This window comes from Populus euphratica, unplaced genomic scaffold (genome assembly GCF_000495115.2).
Source record: "Populus euphratica unplaced genomic scaffold, PopEup_1.0 scaffold2051.1, whole genome shotgun sequence".
In the NCBI taxonomy this organism is placed as follows: Eukaryota; Viridiplantae; Streptophyta; class Magnoliopsida; order Malpighiales; family Salicaceae; genus Populus; species Populus euphratica.
In genome coordinates, this window is record NW_011501892.1 from 1 (window position 1) to 16,072 (window position 16,072).

The 16,072-nt window shown below is 31.2% G+C and overlaps 1 protein-coding gene across 2 annotated transcripts; it reads left to right on the forward strand.

Moving 5' to 3' along the window:
• Window positions 1-12,955: 12,955 nt before the first annotated feature.
• LOC105118585 (aspartic proteinase-like protein 1) lies at window positions 12,956-15,615 on the forward strand. 2 transcript variants are annotated; one of them, XM_011016553.1, is made up of 8 exons: window positions 12,956-13,341; window positions 13,541-13,676; window positions 14,014-14,252; window positions 14,366-14,590; window positions 14,692-14,827; window positions 14,919-14,992; window positions 15,101-15,200; window positions 15,290-15,615. In XM_011016553.1, the coding sequence occupies exons 1-8, from the start codon at window positions 13,055-13,057 to the stop codon at window positions 15,374-15,376; spliced, it is 1,284 nt and encodes a 427-aa protein (XP_011014855.1). In that variant the 5' UTR covers window positions 12,956-13,054; the 3' UTR covers window positions 15,377-15,615. The 2 variants fall into 2 exon arrangements, with proteins under 2 accessions (XP_011014855.1, XP_011014856.1); XM_011016554.1 differs by having other exon boundaries at window positions 14,017-14,252; window positions 15,290-15,614.
• Window positions 15,616-16,072: the final 457 nt, after the last annotated feature.

Genomic DNA, 16,072 nt, shown 5'->3' on the forward strand with positions numbered 1-16,072 from the left:
AGCTGTAGATCTCAAATTTAGGTCTATTTTATGTGGATGGAAAGGTAAGACTAAGCCTACAACTTTCATAGGGAGCCCAAGATCTAAAAGGCTATTTTCAAGTCCAAATTGTAGCAACAACAAAGAAGTCCGAATCTGTCTTTCAGCCCAAGCACTGTTCAGTATTTTGCCCATATCTGGAGTTCTAGAAGTCTAAATGAGCTGAATTGTTTACACAAGAAAGCTGAGACAATTTCCTACAACGTTCATGTTTTCAAGTGGCTCCAATTTGGATGTTATCAATGACGTTTTGGGCAGACAAGAGAAGATAAGAATTGTCACTAAGTCAAGAGTTGGCACCCACTCATCAATTAGTCATCAAATCAATAGTTCCCAATTTCGGCCTATAAAAGGAGGCATCTGCCATGCATTTAGGCATCTTGATGTCTAGATCAAGATCATGCTCTTGCTTTCTCTCTTTGTATTTTTTGTAATGTTTATGCTTTGTTTTCATTAATATCAAGTTTATGCCTTTCATTTCCTTTCCTTTACTTAGTTAACTTTTATCTTATTTATGTTCTTATTTTGTTTATCTATTTTTCTTTCTTTCATTATGTCTAGCTAAGTTTATTATGTCAAGGTGAAAAGGTTACATCAATGGTGTAACAATAAGTATAATATAAACTTAATATGGACTTTAATGTTTGATACTAACATGTTTTATATTTGTCATCTTGTTCACTCTTTAATACTTTGCTTGTTAAATGACTAATCTTGATTTATGTTGTATAACACTTGGTACAACAAATGCTTGACACTTTCATAGCCCATACTATATGGTATAACCAACACCTGAGCTATGAAAGGAACTTGATTTATTGTTAATATAAGTTATAATCATGAATGCTTGATGAAATTTACAAGTATTAGCATTAATTGAATAAGATGACTAATGTAATCATGTTAACAATCTATAATCTGATTGGAACCTCCTTTGTGTGTGGTTTCCAATTGAATAATAAGAGTTTATACTATACTTGTTTGACATACCATTAGTGGATCCTCTAACCTTGACATTGTTTGTTATCATTATTTAATCCTTACGTTAATTTTCCATCTCAAAGTTCTCATCAACTTTTCTTCTTCTTCTTCTTCTTTTTCTTTATTATTGTTGTTGTTATTATTATTATTACTACTACTACTACTACTACTACTACTATTATTAGTATTATTATTGCTACTATTATTATTCTTGTTGTTATTGTTACTATTGTTGTTATTTATAATTGTTGTTTATAATTTGTACAATTAACCTCCCTGTGGTTCGACCCTAGTCTTGCCGGGTTTTTTATTACTTCGACACTCCTGCACTTGGGAGAAGACATCAATCTTTTAGTCGTGTCAAAAGATTAAACAATGATAATAACAAATGTCAAGGTTAGAGGTTCCACTAATGATATGTCAAACAAGTATAGTATAAACTCTTATTAGTCAATTGGAAACCACATACAAAGGAGGTTCCAATCAGATTATAGATTGTTAACATGATTACATTAGTCATCTTATTCGATTAATGCTAGTACTTGTAAATCTCGTCAAGTATTCATGATTATAACTTATGTTAACAACAAATCAAGTTCCTTTCATAACTCAGGTGTTGATTATACCATACAGTATGGGCTATGAAAGTGCCAAGTATTTGTTGTATCAAGTGTTATACAACATAAATCAAGATTAATCATTTAACAAGCAAAGTATTAAAGAGTGAATAAGATAACAAATACAAAACATGTTGGTATCATACATTAATGTCCATATTAAGTTTACACTATACTTATTATTACACCATTAGTGTAACCTTTTTACCTTGACATAATAAACTTAGCTAGACATAATGAAAGAAAGAAAAAAAAATAAAAAAAATAAAAACATAAATAAGATAACATTGCATGTAACATGCAACTACTTCTTCATGTTTCACATTTTCATGTTGCATGCTCCTTCTTGTTCCATGCAACATTTTTTTTTAATTTATCCTAAATATTCAGGATTTAGCCTACAATTACATTGAGAACGTTGAGGCCTATCAAAGAGCTTTATCGAATTTATTGTTTGAGACTCATTATACTTTGATTTGTTGTTGTTGCCATTGTTTATAATCTATAACATTGAGAACGTTGTGGCCTATCAAAGAGCTTTATCGAATTTATTGTTTGAGACTCATTATACTTTGATTTGTTGCTGTTGCCATTGTTTATAATCTATAACAATGAGGAGGACGGAAGGGTTTTATATAAAAAAAGAAAAGAAAAGAAATTGATATGTTCCCCAAACTTGGTGCTCCTCGTCCATAAATTACAGGAGAGTGTTTCAATGTAGATTAAAAAACAATCATTAACCAGGCAATGCAAATAAGTGGAGGCCTAAATGTCTCTGATGCCTACACTATATATATATATATTTGTGTCTCTCTTTTAGCTTGGAAGATGAAGGTAAAGCCAGGAAAGACTTGCCTTCATCGCATAATCAATGATGCACTCAATGCTTTTTTTTAGCATGGCAAACCAAACACTTACAGTTGTTGATGTTGATGCTATGTATGTGAGATACCATTTGATACCGAGACACTTCTCATTGCCGCAGGACAGACTGCAGATGTTCTTCTAAAGACCAAACCCACCTACCAAATACCAAATTTAAGTCAGAAGATATGAATAAAAGTTAAATAGAAAATATGGTATATAATTAGTGAGGCTAGTAGCATTATATCAAGCAGCATAATAGTCTTATGGATATTCAGAGTAAACTCAAATTTGAGAATGAATGAAACAACAATCATTTACATGATAAAAAAGTGTTTGTTGAATGCAAAGAGTGAAATTTTAGGATAAATTTTAGATGAATGTGTGTTAATCATAATTAAAAAAATATATTTTGACATCTTAACAAGAAAGTAACTATAGGCTATTATTTATTTTCCAGTTTGGCCCTTCTTTTCTACATATATTTCTTATTAACTTAATACCAAATAAGTAGTTTAAACATGCAACAGTGTTAGAGTTATTAGCTAGGCTTTGCTATTTGAAAATAAACTAATTTTTCTTGATCCAAACTAATATGCTTAATATGGTAATTTTATCTTGTTTGAATTAAATTCAAATTTAACAATAAATGAATTAGGATTCATTTACACAATATTTGAAGCGGAATTCTTCATAATCATAGAACTAGAATGAGTATTTGTTTTTTAATTTAGTTTTGATGTTAATTTTGATGATGCGTGCAAATTCTCGATCAAAAAATTGGTAAAACAATGTAAAATATGGTAATCTGTAATTAAAAATATGATAAATTAGAAAAAAAAAGAATGGAATTGAAAATCCTCAATGAATTTATTTAGATCCTGGATAGAGTAGAGAAATAAATCGATACGCGAAACAACAGTCCAATCAGAAATTGAGTAAATTCTCTAATTAGGTAAAATAATTATTTAAAGGAAAAAATTTGTAAATTGGATGAAATTTTTTCAGAAAATAATGATAATGATATTTTCATAAATAAAACAAGATATTTCCTTTCATTTTCTCCTTAAAAAGACACAAGCATCCATTAAAGAAGGGGAGATTATTTCTTCATACTTTTCTTCTAAAATTTTTGCCTTTTTTTTCCAAATATAAGAGCTTGTGAGTGGTTTTGATTAATTTACTAGGAAAAAAAGTAAACTCTCTCTCACACACACAAACATAGGGAGGGAGAAGGGAGGGAGGGAGAGGTTAAAAAAAAGAAGAGCGAAGCATGAAATTGAAAGAGAAAGAAAAAATAGAAGGAAGTTTGTAAAGAAACCTTGGAAATGGAGTTTAAATGGGTTGATAAGTTGCTTTTCAATTAGCTATTACAATTGTTTTAGTGTTTAATCAAATTAATGGAAAACAAATCCCTAAATTATCTTTCTAGGGTTCTTGAATAATATTTAGGGGAATTAGAAAATTAGATGTAAATTGTTTAAGAGGCATGAATTATATGTTAGATAAAGTAGAATTGGGAGAGAAGTTTGATAAAAATCCATAAGTAGCTAGCCATAAGGGGGATTTGGGGAATGAGAAAGCTTGTTGAAATTTTATGGAAATTATACAAGGAATGGATGCGTTTGTGTGAAAAATTCGATGTGGAATAAGTTTTTTGTATGTAAATTTTATGTATATGTATGTGTGTAAGGAGAAATATAGAAAAATTGGTAAGAAAATTTAATTAGATTCTTGTTATAATGCATGTTTTGTGAAGTGTTGTTACGAGAAAACTTTATTTAGGAAAAACTTATGGCTGAATGTGTAAAATTAATGTAGTGTGTGTGTTAAGGGGGGGTTGTTGATTTGGAATTTGTGTTTTTGTTTTATTAGCTGTGTATGGGTTAATGTGAAGGCCTTATAAACTATAATTGAATAAGAATTCTTAACTTAAGGAATATTGGCATGTTGTGATGTATGATGGATGATTGGAGATCTAGAGAAATTGAATGGAACTTTGTGTAATTGTATGTTAAATTAAAGTTTATGTGTGAGAAATGTGATGTGGGATAAATACTTAGGTTAAACATGTAAGTTATGTTATAGGTAAGCGATGTGGGATATGCTTTTAGCTTAACAATGTAAGTTACGCTATAGATAAGTGTACAAAACATGGTTTTTCATATTACAAAAATGGAAGGAAAGTGTTTAAATTGTAGGTACAATTGCTAATTAGGGTATAGAATGTGTTTGGCACTTAAAAAATAATGTATGAAATGTGAATTATAAATAGTTGTAGTAGATTATGAAAGTTTAGTTGAGATTTATTAAGTAATTGATTTAGTTAATAATTTAAATTGTATTATTATTGGTGGTCATGTATTATTTACTATTTGGGATTGGATTGAATTTACCTGTAGGAAATTAAAATTTGAAAGTGACTAATAAATAGGATGTGGAAGATCGAAGGTTGTGTATGTTATAATATAAGATGTGCTTGAATTGTTGTAAATGATTTAGAATTAGTGATTGGAAAAGATATTATTATTTAAATATATATTGGTAAGTTGTAACATGGTGGAGTGGAAAGGATAGGAAGGAAGTTGAAACCTTTAATATTAAAATATGTAAATGAAAAATGAAAAGAAAAGAAAGAGATATGTGGTTTAATGAATGTATAGGAATTTATATAAAAACTTAGGATGTTATTAAGGTAAAATTTTGTTTAGGGTGTATGAATAACATAATTGAAAGCTAAGAATCTATTTAGGTTGCATGAGAAAAATTATTGAATTGGATGACATGTTGTGTCTTAGTATTTTGGTATGGAAAATGTTTATATTGAAAAAATAAGTTATGGATGTTAGGATAAAATCTCAAAATGATGTTTAAATTGGTTGGGAAATTCAATTATAATTTTTTGAGAAAATAATTCAAGAAGTTGATTTTTGATATTTTAAATAAATTGTAATTTGTTATGAAATCTTAGGTTTTTTTTTTTGTAAAGGTTAAAATTGTATAATAAAAAAAGAAATATGCAAAAACAAGGGCTATCCCCATTAAAAAAAAGGGCTTAGCTAACTAAGAAAACCCTTATTACCAGGATCGGGCTATATGTCTAAGTCAAAGCAAGAGGAGAAAAATCCAAGTGCACACTAGAATAAGCCTAGGAAAATAAAAAACAGATGGCTAGTTGACTTGATCTGGCCACATGCCTTGATCATTGACATGATTGCCTCATACAAAAAGACAAGGCATTTGCTAACTAAGCTTAGGGACACTGGCCATAGCATTAAGGGTGCATGTACCATATTTCATATATAACATCTGACATTGGATTCTTTCTGCTAATGTTTGCTAAATGAGACCTAATGTGCTGAATGATCTCTACACTAGTATGTTAAGGAGGGTGAAAGGTGCTGGTTAATATTTTGTTCTTCCTTTCAAACCAAATGTAGTATATTATGGTGGACAAACTTAGCCGAGCTATAATGTGCAGAATATTCTTCATCTTCCTGTAGTTTGAGGCTGCCCATTGAAGAAGGAGATTCCATTACATTCTAAGCCATTAAATTCTGGAGAGCCTTACGATGGATTCCCAGACTAAGCTCTTGTAGGGGCATTGGAAGAAAAGATAGTCATGAGATGCAACTTATCCAAGGTCTACATCTTAGACTACGAGGTGCCACGACTAAAAGATTAATGTCTTCTCCCAAGTGCAGGAGTGTCGAAGTAATAAATAACCTGGCAAGACTGGGGTCGAACCATAGAGAGGTTAATTATACAAATTATAAACAACAACAACAATAATAATAGTAGTAGTAGTAGTACTAGTAGTAGTAGTAGTAATAATAATATTAATAAAGAAAAAGAAGGAGAAGAAGAAGAAAAAGATGAGAACTTTGAGATGGAATATTAATGTAAGGATTAAACAATGATAATAACAAATATCAAGGTTAGAGGTTCCACTAATGGTATGTCAAACAAGTATAGTATAAACTCTTATTATTCATTTGGAAACTACACACAAAGGAGGTTCCAACTAGATTATAGATTGTTAACATGATTACATTAGTCATCTTATTCGATTAATGCTAATACTTGTAAATCTCGTTAAGCATTCATGATTATAACTTATGTTAACAACAAATCAAGTTCCTTTCATAGCTCAGGTGTCGGTTATACCATATAGTATGGGCTATGAAAGTGCCAAGCATTTGTTGTACAAGTGTTATACAACATAAATCAAGATTAGTCATTTAACAAGCAAAGTATTAAAGAGTGAACAGAAGCAAAGTATTAAAAAGTGAACAAGATAACAAATAGAAAACATGTTAATATCAAACATTAAAGTCCATATTAAGTTTATATTATACTTATTCTTACACCATTAATGTAACCTTTTCACCTTGACATAATAAACTTAGCTAAACATAATGAAAGAAAGAAAAATAAATAAACAAAATAAGAACATAAATAAGATAAAAGTTAACTAAGTAAATGAAAGGAAATGAAAGGCATAAACTTGATATTAATGAAAGCAAAGTATAAAAATTACAAAAAAATACAAAGAGAGAAAGCAAAAGCATGATCTTGATCTGGAAACCAAGATGCCTAAATGCATGGCAAATGCCTCCTTTTATAGGCCAAAATTGGGAACTATTGATTTGATGACTAATTGATGAGTGGGTAGCCAACTCTTGACTTGGTGGCAATCCTTATCTTCTCTTTTCTGCCCAAAACGTCATTGATAATGTCAAAATTGGACCACTTGAAAACATGAAAGTTGTAGGCAATTGTCTCAACTTTCTTATGTAAAAAATTCAACTCATTTGGACTTCTAGAACTCCAGATATGGCCAAAATACTGAACACTGCTCGGGCTGGAGGACAGATTCGGGCTTCTTTGTTGTTGCAATAATTTGGACTTGAAAATGACCTTTTTAGATCTTGGGCTCCATATGAAAGTTGTAGGCCTATGTCTTACCTTTTCATCCATATAAAGTAGACCTAAATATGAGATCTATAGCTCCAGATATGACCCAATTACCGAACAGTGTTTCGGTTTGGATTGCACCGACATCTCTTTTCTAAGTTTGGCAATCTCTTTATCCTTTCAATTTCAGTTCTTAAATTCATCAATCAATCCTTTCATTTATGTGATAGGCTTCAATTTCAGTTCTTAAATTCATCAATCAATCCTTTTATTTATGTGATAGGCCTCAATTTAAAATGAACATTTACCTTAAATTAAAGGTATCTTATATTATTAGATACGTTATTATAAAACATGTTTTAGTTAAGGAGTTATTGATACTTCAAGTCCAATATGATGATATAAAACCTTGATAAAAATGCACTTTTAAGTACTAATCATTAGGCTTCAGGGTAAGGGGATCACCGTGTATTGGCTAACATACATTTAGTGTGTGTTAGGATCCTAGGTAAATGGATCACCTTACATCAACTCTTATGGGGTAATGATGATGATACTAGTGAAATTGGTATAGATAATGTATTAAGTAGAAATAATCATGATTGATCTTATAAAATCTAGAATGGAGGTTGGTAATGGGAGGGTGATGTAACCATATTATTCGATTGTTTCACCCATATTTACCTAATGTTTTGTCCATGTTTTATATGTAAAATGCCTTGATATTCTTTGTTTTATGTTTTGAAGGCACTTTTGGATGAAAAATGCAAAAAGGAGTAAATTGGAGATAATTAGCAGATTTGATGTTCAGTCGATGTTTTGTGCAGAGCGTGATTTCTAGAGATCAAAATGAAGTGATTCCAGTGGCTCTAAAAAGCTAACATCTATACCTTTCTGGAAATGTAATGCAAGAAAAATACAAAGAGGAAGATCATGGAAATCACATCCTTCAAAGTCAAATCTCATATTCTGCCACTATTGACCTTTGTCCATTCAAAATTCCATATCTGGCGCTATAGAAGTCCAATTGATGCAAACTCAATTGTGTTGGATTCCTGACTCAAAGGTCTAGAAACTCTCCAATGTTCAGCCAAAAACGATGTCAGATAAGGGCGATATGATTTTTCAAAGATGACAACTGAATTCTGCCAGCAATCAGGTTTCGTGAAGAAATGAGTCCAAATTATGTTTCAAAGCTTCTAAACTATCATCCAAGTTATAATTTCAGCAATTTAGCCCCTCTAGTAAATCAATCTAGAAGGTCAAGAAAAGTAGCCACCAACCTCAATCCACCAACCTCAAATCACCAACCACAAACCAGCTGCAAGTTGGAATGCTGCCATTGTCAAAGAAGGAGGCTACAATGGTGGGTTATTTGTGGTGACTACTAATGTCAAAGTTTGGCATGTTTGGCAGCCACCATTATTGATAAAGAAGCAAGAGGAGCTGCCATTGAAGCCTATATATAGACACCAAGAGAGCCAAGAAAGAAGAGGAGGGAGTGCAATAGAATCAAAGAAAGGTGGTAACAACTAGAAGTGAAGAAACACAAACTCTCCTCTCTACATACTAGAAATAATGCTTTCTTTTATCTTTAGGAGTAGTTGTTCAATAGATATGCAAGGCTAAGCTCTTTTCTTGGTTGCAAGGACGCAGAAACTTTCAGATTTCAAGAACTGTGAGATTTATTCTTCATTTATTTTCAGTTTGTATTATGAATGAGTATGATTGTTTTCCTATGCATGTTTTCTATGATTGTTGTTGATAATTGCTAGAGCGGACTCTAAGTTATTATTGTGAACAATCTATTGCTAAGTTTGATATCAGAACCGGAGTTAGGGTATATAAACTTGTGAAGCAACTAAGCTTGATAATTGTGGCGGAACTACGTTATTAAACTTAGGGAAAACATTCGATCAAAGCAACACAAGCAGACAACTTGGTTGTTAAGATTAATGAATTTATCTAGATCTTAAGGCTGCCATTAGATTAAATCATTAGTGTGGACACTGTGATTATTTGTTGGTTAGGGCTAATTATACGGCGGGTCCGTTAATTAGCCAAAGTTAAGAAAAGATAAAAATTCAGAATATAAACTGGAGTTTCATTTTAAGGATCAGTTCTGATTTCTGTAGGTGGATGTGTGCTTGTGATCAAGGTTTGTTTTCTTGATAAATTTCAGTTTTAATTGATCATGTTCACTAGTTTAATTTCTTCCATATTTTAGATTATCACAAATCAAAACCCCCCCAATTGCATAACGTATAGCATAAAAATCTGAACTAAATCTTCCTCGTGGGATCGATCCCTTGCTTGCTCTATACTATCTTGTGTGATTTAAGTGTAAGGGTAATTAATTTGTGCGACCGCGACATCGCAAAAATCTTGTTGATTGGATCGGGATGGGGTTAGGAGATGCAGGTTATTAAAAGTGTAAACAGGTTAAATGTTGATAACTTGGGACCTTCCGGTATAGGGGAGACTCTGTCAAAATTTCAGTAGACTTTAATACGAACACCATAAATATATTTATAGAAAAAAATTAATTATTTTGTTTTTCGATTAACATGAAATTGTTGTCTTTATCCCGCAAAGGAGATGTTACATTAAAGGTAAAAAGGGATTAAGTGACTGTTTTGTGATAACCAAAAGTAGTACAATAAAAGGATGTTTTGGGACAGTCAATTGTAATTTAGTAAACGATTGTTATGGACATTCAATTGTAATATAAGGAAGGTCTTAATCAGAGATGGTCTTGTTTGATTTCCTGTCGGGTTAAGCTAAGGTAGTATTGGAAGCCTGTTTGGACATCTAAATTATAAATGAGTAAAAGTTGTTGATAATAAAGTGTACTAAGTATCTAAAGATTTTTAACAATATGTGTAAAATGTGTATTGGATTCCTTTGATAAAGCATGCATGTAAAGTGGTATAATACATGTTCTAAATAACATGTATGTAATGTAATGATGTAATAAATAGGAGTAAGATTGTCAATGTGTTATGTGATTTGTAGCTACATTAATAGTGAAACAATATAATAATAATAATGGTGGCTGCTACATATTAGCACATGTTTGCCAATTGTTTAGCCCAACATAAGTAGACGAGGAAAATTTCTTATAATTATAATTGTACAAGAAAAAAAATGTAATAATACCTTAATTCTTTATTATAATGAATTACAAATGCCAAATTTTATGTATACCTTATGTATGATAGACCTAGTGGTATATAAATATATAAATGTTCAAGCACTCGTGTAAGTATAAAATAAGATTGAAATAAAATGGACTAATGCATTAGTGTAAGCTATCTTAAGATGAGTTGATCGTTATGCGATTAAGGTTTGGAGCTTGATGTTTGAAGCATAGAGTTTTTATATAAATCTATAATAAGGTACACAAAGTAGTTCCTACTCTTTTAAAAGAGTGAATCTTTGAGGTAGATTTCTATAAAATATATATGACCTAAAATGAGAGGCTTAAAGGAAGAAATAAATGTATAAAATCGGATTAGAAAGTTGAGCTAGCTTGTCTATATGTCATTTGAAATCATGCATGAGTTAAGGTTTTGATTATTAACTGATATTGCTTTTAAATGATGTAAATCGACTTCTTGGTAGGCTAAGAGGTCAAAGTTGATATAATTATTGTGTATTCCAGGATGTTTAATTCATGTGACCAGCTAATGAATGAAAAAGCCAAGTGTAAGGAAAACTTGTAAATAAAATCAAGTATTTGTAATGATCATATTAAGCAAATCAATTAGTAAATATATTAAAGGAAAGTAATTGTTGCACTGGTAAATAATTGTATTGTCACTTAAAAAGATATAATGATCTCATAAGGAAATTCTATATTAAGAAATTATTGTAAATTCTATCAGGACATTAAACATATTGAATCCATTATATTAAAAAAAAATTAACACGAAAATCCTGAATAGAAAGCTAAAATTAAAACAATTATTAGGCGTTACGCTTTTGGAATTGTGTTTGATTTTTTTTTTCATTGAACTCATTAAATCAACTAGGTCATTTCAATAATTTTCCCACTACTTAATTTCAAATTTGAGCTAATTAAAAAGTTAAGTTGGCTACTCTAGAGTTTTCAAGTTTAACTTGTTAGATAAGGTTTAATGATAATGTTAAAAATTTTCTCATTAATATTTTGTTGTGTTGAAATTTTTTTAATCTAACATCAATCATATCGTGAAAGTAACTTAGTCTACTCTAAAAATAATTTGGTTTTCATATGTAAAAGTTAACTGAAAGCAAATGTCATACTATTATGTCCTGACGATGCACTGGACTTAATACTTATGGAGAAAGGTTAACTCTAAATGGTGTCATGGTAGAAGATGACGCCACTTAAGTGAGTGTAGGAGTAAGATCTAGTTGTGCTATTAATGAGTCTGAATCATCTAATAAACGATGTAGATTTAAATAAATAGATGAGTTATATTTATATAGTTTAGGATTTCAATTACTTAATATTGTATTATTAAAGTATTTGAGATTTATTTTGCATGCACATGTATGCTCTCTTATTTCATTCTTGAGGCTACTTGTGATTATGAAATGTGATAATTTTTTGAGTTTAGTAAGAATTTGTTGAGTATTAATCTGGCAGATCAGTTTACATTGAAAAGCAAAGATAAACTTCTATGTGAATAGTGGATTTCAGATATTTTAATTGTAATTGAATTTTTAGTTACAAGTTGGACAAAGATATATATTTTGACACATAAAATATATTTTTATAAAATTCATATATTTTTTATGTAAACAAGTCTACTAATTTAAACAACTAGATAAACCATTCGACTAGTTGAGTAAGAGAATTTATAGTGAAACTTGTTAACTCTCTAAAATTATTAACTAAATTAAATGCCAGATTAATAAAGTAAATAATAAATCTCATAAAAAACATATATTCTTTTTATCTAAATATTAAATAAATTTATTGTTGCTAAGGTAGTATTCTCACTACCAGTTCTCTGGCTCAACCAGTTAAATAATTTATCCAGTTGTTTAAACTAGCAGACCTATTTACACAAAAAAAAAATTATAGATTTTATAAAATTTTTCTTTCAAATATATTTTATGTGTGAAAATATATATCTTTATTAAAATTATAACTAAAAATTTAATTACAATTAAAATATCTAAAATCTATTATTTACATAGAAATTTATTTTTGTTTTTCAATGTAAACTCATCTACTAGTTTAAATAACAATTGTGAAATAATGGATCAATTTATTATAAAATTTGATTATATATCATGGTTGTGAATCACATCAATTATAATTTTATTATGGTTCACAATTATAATATTTAATTAAATATAATATTTTTAAACTACAATATTAATTAAATATTACTTTATTGAATTATGAAATCCTTAAAATTTTTCCCTGAAAAATCTATGATCCCTTATTACTAAAAATATAAATAATGTGGACCCCATATCTCACACACGCAAGAAAAAACCTTAACTACTAACAACTTTCTATACTACTACAACTACTTAAGTCACTTTCACTGATAATACACATATAGATCCCCTCTTTCACTAGAATCAAGATCTTGCCTTTCTTAAGCAATGTAATTATCATTTCATTTCATTTCAAAATGAGATCTTCATCGAAACTAACCTTCTTTTTGTTGATAACAATCTGGGTTTTCTCTAAAACCTGTAAAGGCCGCGTCTTTACCTTCAAGATGCACCACAGATTCTCTGATTCATTCAAGAATTGGTCAGGTTTGACCAGAAACTGGCCCGAGAAAGGAAGCTTTGAGTACTACGCAGCATTGGCTCATCGTGATCAGATGTTAAGGGGGCGTAGACTCTCTGATGCTGATGCATCTTTAGCCTTTTCTGATGGGAATTCAACCTTTAGAATCAGCTCCTTGGGATTGTATGTTCTTTCAACTTTTTGCGTTTTATTGTCAGTTACTGTCAATTTATTTTTGTTTGTTTTTGTGATTCTTCAATTGGGTTTTAAGAAACGGGTTCTTGTTTCAGTGATTCTTTAAGTGGGTTTTTGAAAAATTTATTGTTTTAGTGATTCTTGAATTGGGTTTAATTTTCCAATCCTTTTGTGGGTGAATGTGTAGCTTGCATTACACAACAGTGGAATTGGGGACACCTGGAGTGAAGTTTATGGTGGCACTTGACACAGGAAGTGATTTGTTCTGGGTGCCTTGTGATTGCAGCAGATGTGCACCTACTCATGGAGCTAGTTATGCTTCTGTATGTATCTCTTCTCAGTTCTTACTTTTATTTGGTAAATGTGATTTTTTATGGAATGTGGCTTTGTTGATTCATCTTGTTTGGCTTTATCTTGTCCCTCGTTGTAGAGTTTTGTAAGTCTTTGTTATCTCTTATTAATTGGATACTAAACTGGAGACTAGAGGTTATTTGCATTTAATCTGTTTGGCAATGCTTAGGTTATTAGACAGCTAAAGGAGCACTTGGTGGTATGATGAACAGTGGCCTATGAATCTAGATGAATGCATTTTTACTGCTTCTATATCAAATGCTATTAGCTGCTCATGGTTGATTTTCTACCATGTGTGACTTATTCTAGCTGGATTTTGAGCTTAGTATATACAACCCAAGAGAGTCATCGACAAGCAAAAAGGTCACCTGCAACAATGATATGTGTGCACAGCGTAATCGCTGCCTTGGAACATTCAGCAGCTGCCCTTACATAGTCTCTTATGTCTCTGCTCAAACGTCTACTTCTGGGATTTTGGTAAAGGATGTTCTGCACTTGACAACAGAAGATGGTGGACGAGAATTTGTTGAAGCGTATGTCACATTTGGGTGAGTTAGTTTGTCTTCTAATAACAATTTTAACACCTTGCCTCGGGATAGCAATGTTCTCTCATCATGCTTGGGGTATAGGTTGAGATGAATATGCAATATGAAATTTGCAGTTGTGGCCAGGTTCAAAGTGGTTCATTTCTAGACATTGCTGCTCCCAATGGTTTATTTGGGCTGGGGATGGAGAAGATTTCTGTTCCTAGTGTCTTATCTAGGGAGGGATTAATAGCAGATTCTTTCTCCATGTGCTTTGGACATGATGGAATTGGAAGAATCAGTTTCGGGGACAAGGGTAGTCCTGACCAGGAAGAGACCCCATTTAACATTGACCCAGCACAGTAAGTGGTAATTTATCCTTTACTTGATGCTGATAGTCTAACATAATTGTCTTGATGGAAGGATAGTTTTTCCCTGACCTGTGTCTGGAACTGTTATGCAGCCCAACCTATAATGTTACTGTGACTCAAGCTCGAGTAGGAACCATGTTAATCGATGTAGAGTTCACAGCTCTTTTTGATTCTGGGACTTCTTTTACATACATGGTCGACCCAGCCTATTCAAGGGTCTCGGAGAAAGTAAGTGCTTCAGAGGATGAAGATTGATTTTGCTAGTCTATCTGAATTACCAAATCCACTACTGAAATTTAGTTCTTATGCTCCTTCACAGTTTCATTCACTGGCACGAGATAAGTGGCGTCCACCTGATCCCAGGATTCCTTTTGAATATTGTTATGATATGAGGTTAGGCATTATAATATAGTGAAATAAAGTAGACATGAAGCCTTATCCATCATCACCTGCCTAGTCTCTATCCTCTGTAACTGTATCCTTTTTCTTGATGATGGGCAGTCCTGATGCAAATGCAAGTTTGGTACCCAGTATGAGTTTAACAATGAAAGGAGGAAGGCATTTTACTGTCTATGATCCAATAATTGTGATCTCCACTCAGGTAATGTTTTACTCTATATCCTTTTACCATGATCTGTGTTGTTTACTGTGGTACTAATAGCAAATAATTTTCCTTTCAAATAATTGCAGAACGAAATTGTATATTGCTTGGCCATTGTCAAGAGCACAGAACTCAATATAATCGGGCGTAAGCATTGCCTTTTTATGTGTTTATAAATAAGAAAATGAACGTGTGTTTCAGTACTAAATCAAATGAATGCTACACTGATTTATAACAGGCACAAGTTTGAATTCTTTTGTGAAGCAGTCCATGGTTTAGGAAAATTATGATTTTCAATCAAGGATAAATTCTAATTTATTTCATTTCTCCTTTTCCTAATCAATACACTAGGAAATTCAACTTCTATTTTTGAAAATAAAAGAATGATATGCTCTTAAATGAATTATATGAATTCTTGATCCTTGTGCAATTCTGGAGAGCCTTATGATGGATTCCCAGACTAAGCTCTTGTAGGGGCATTGGAAGAAAAGATAGTCATGAGATGCAACTTATCCAAGGTCTACATCTTAGACTGAGAGATGACACGACTAAAAGATTGATGTCTTCTCTCAAGTGCAGGAGTGTCGAAGTAATAAATAACCTGACAAGACCGGGGTCGAACTATAGAGAGGTTAATTATACAAATTATAAACAACAACAACAATAATAATAGTAGTAGTAGTAGTAATAGTAGTAGTAGTAGTAATAATAATAATATTAATAAAGAAAAAGAAGGAGAAGAAGAAGAAAAAGATGAGAACTTTGAGATGGAATATTAATGTAAGGATTAAACAATGATAATAACAAATATCAAGGTTAGAGGTTCCACTAATGGTATGTCAAACAAGTATAGTATAAACTCTTATTATTCA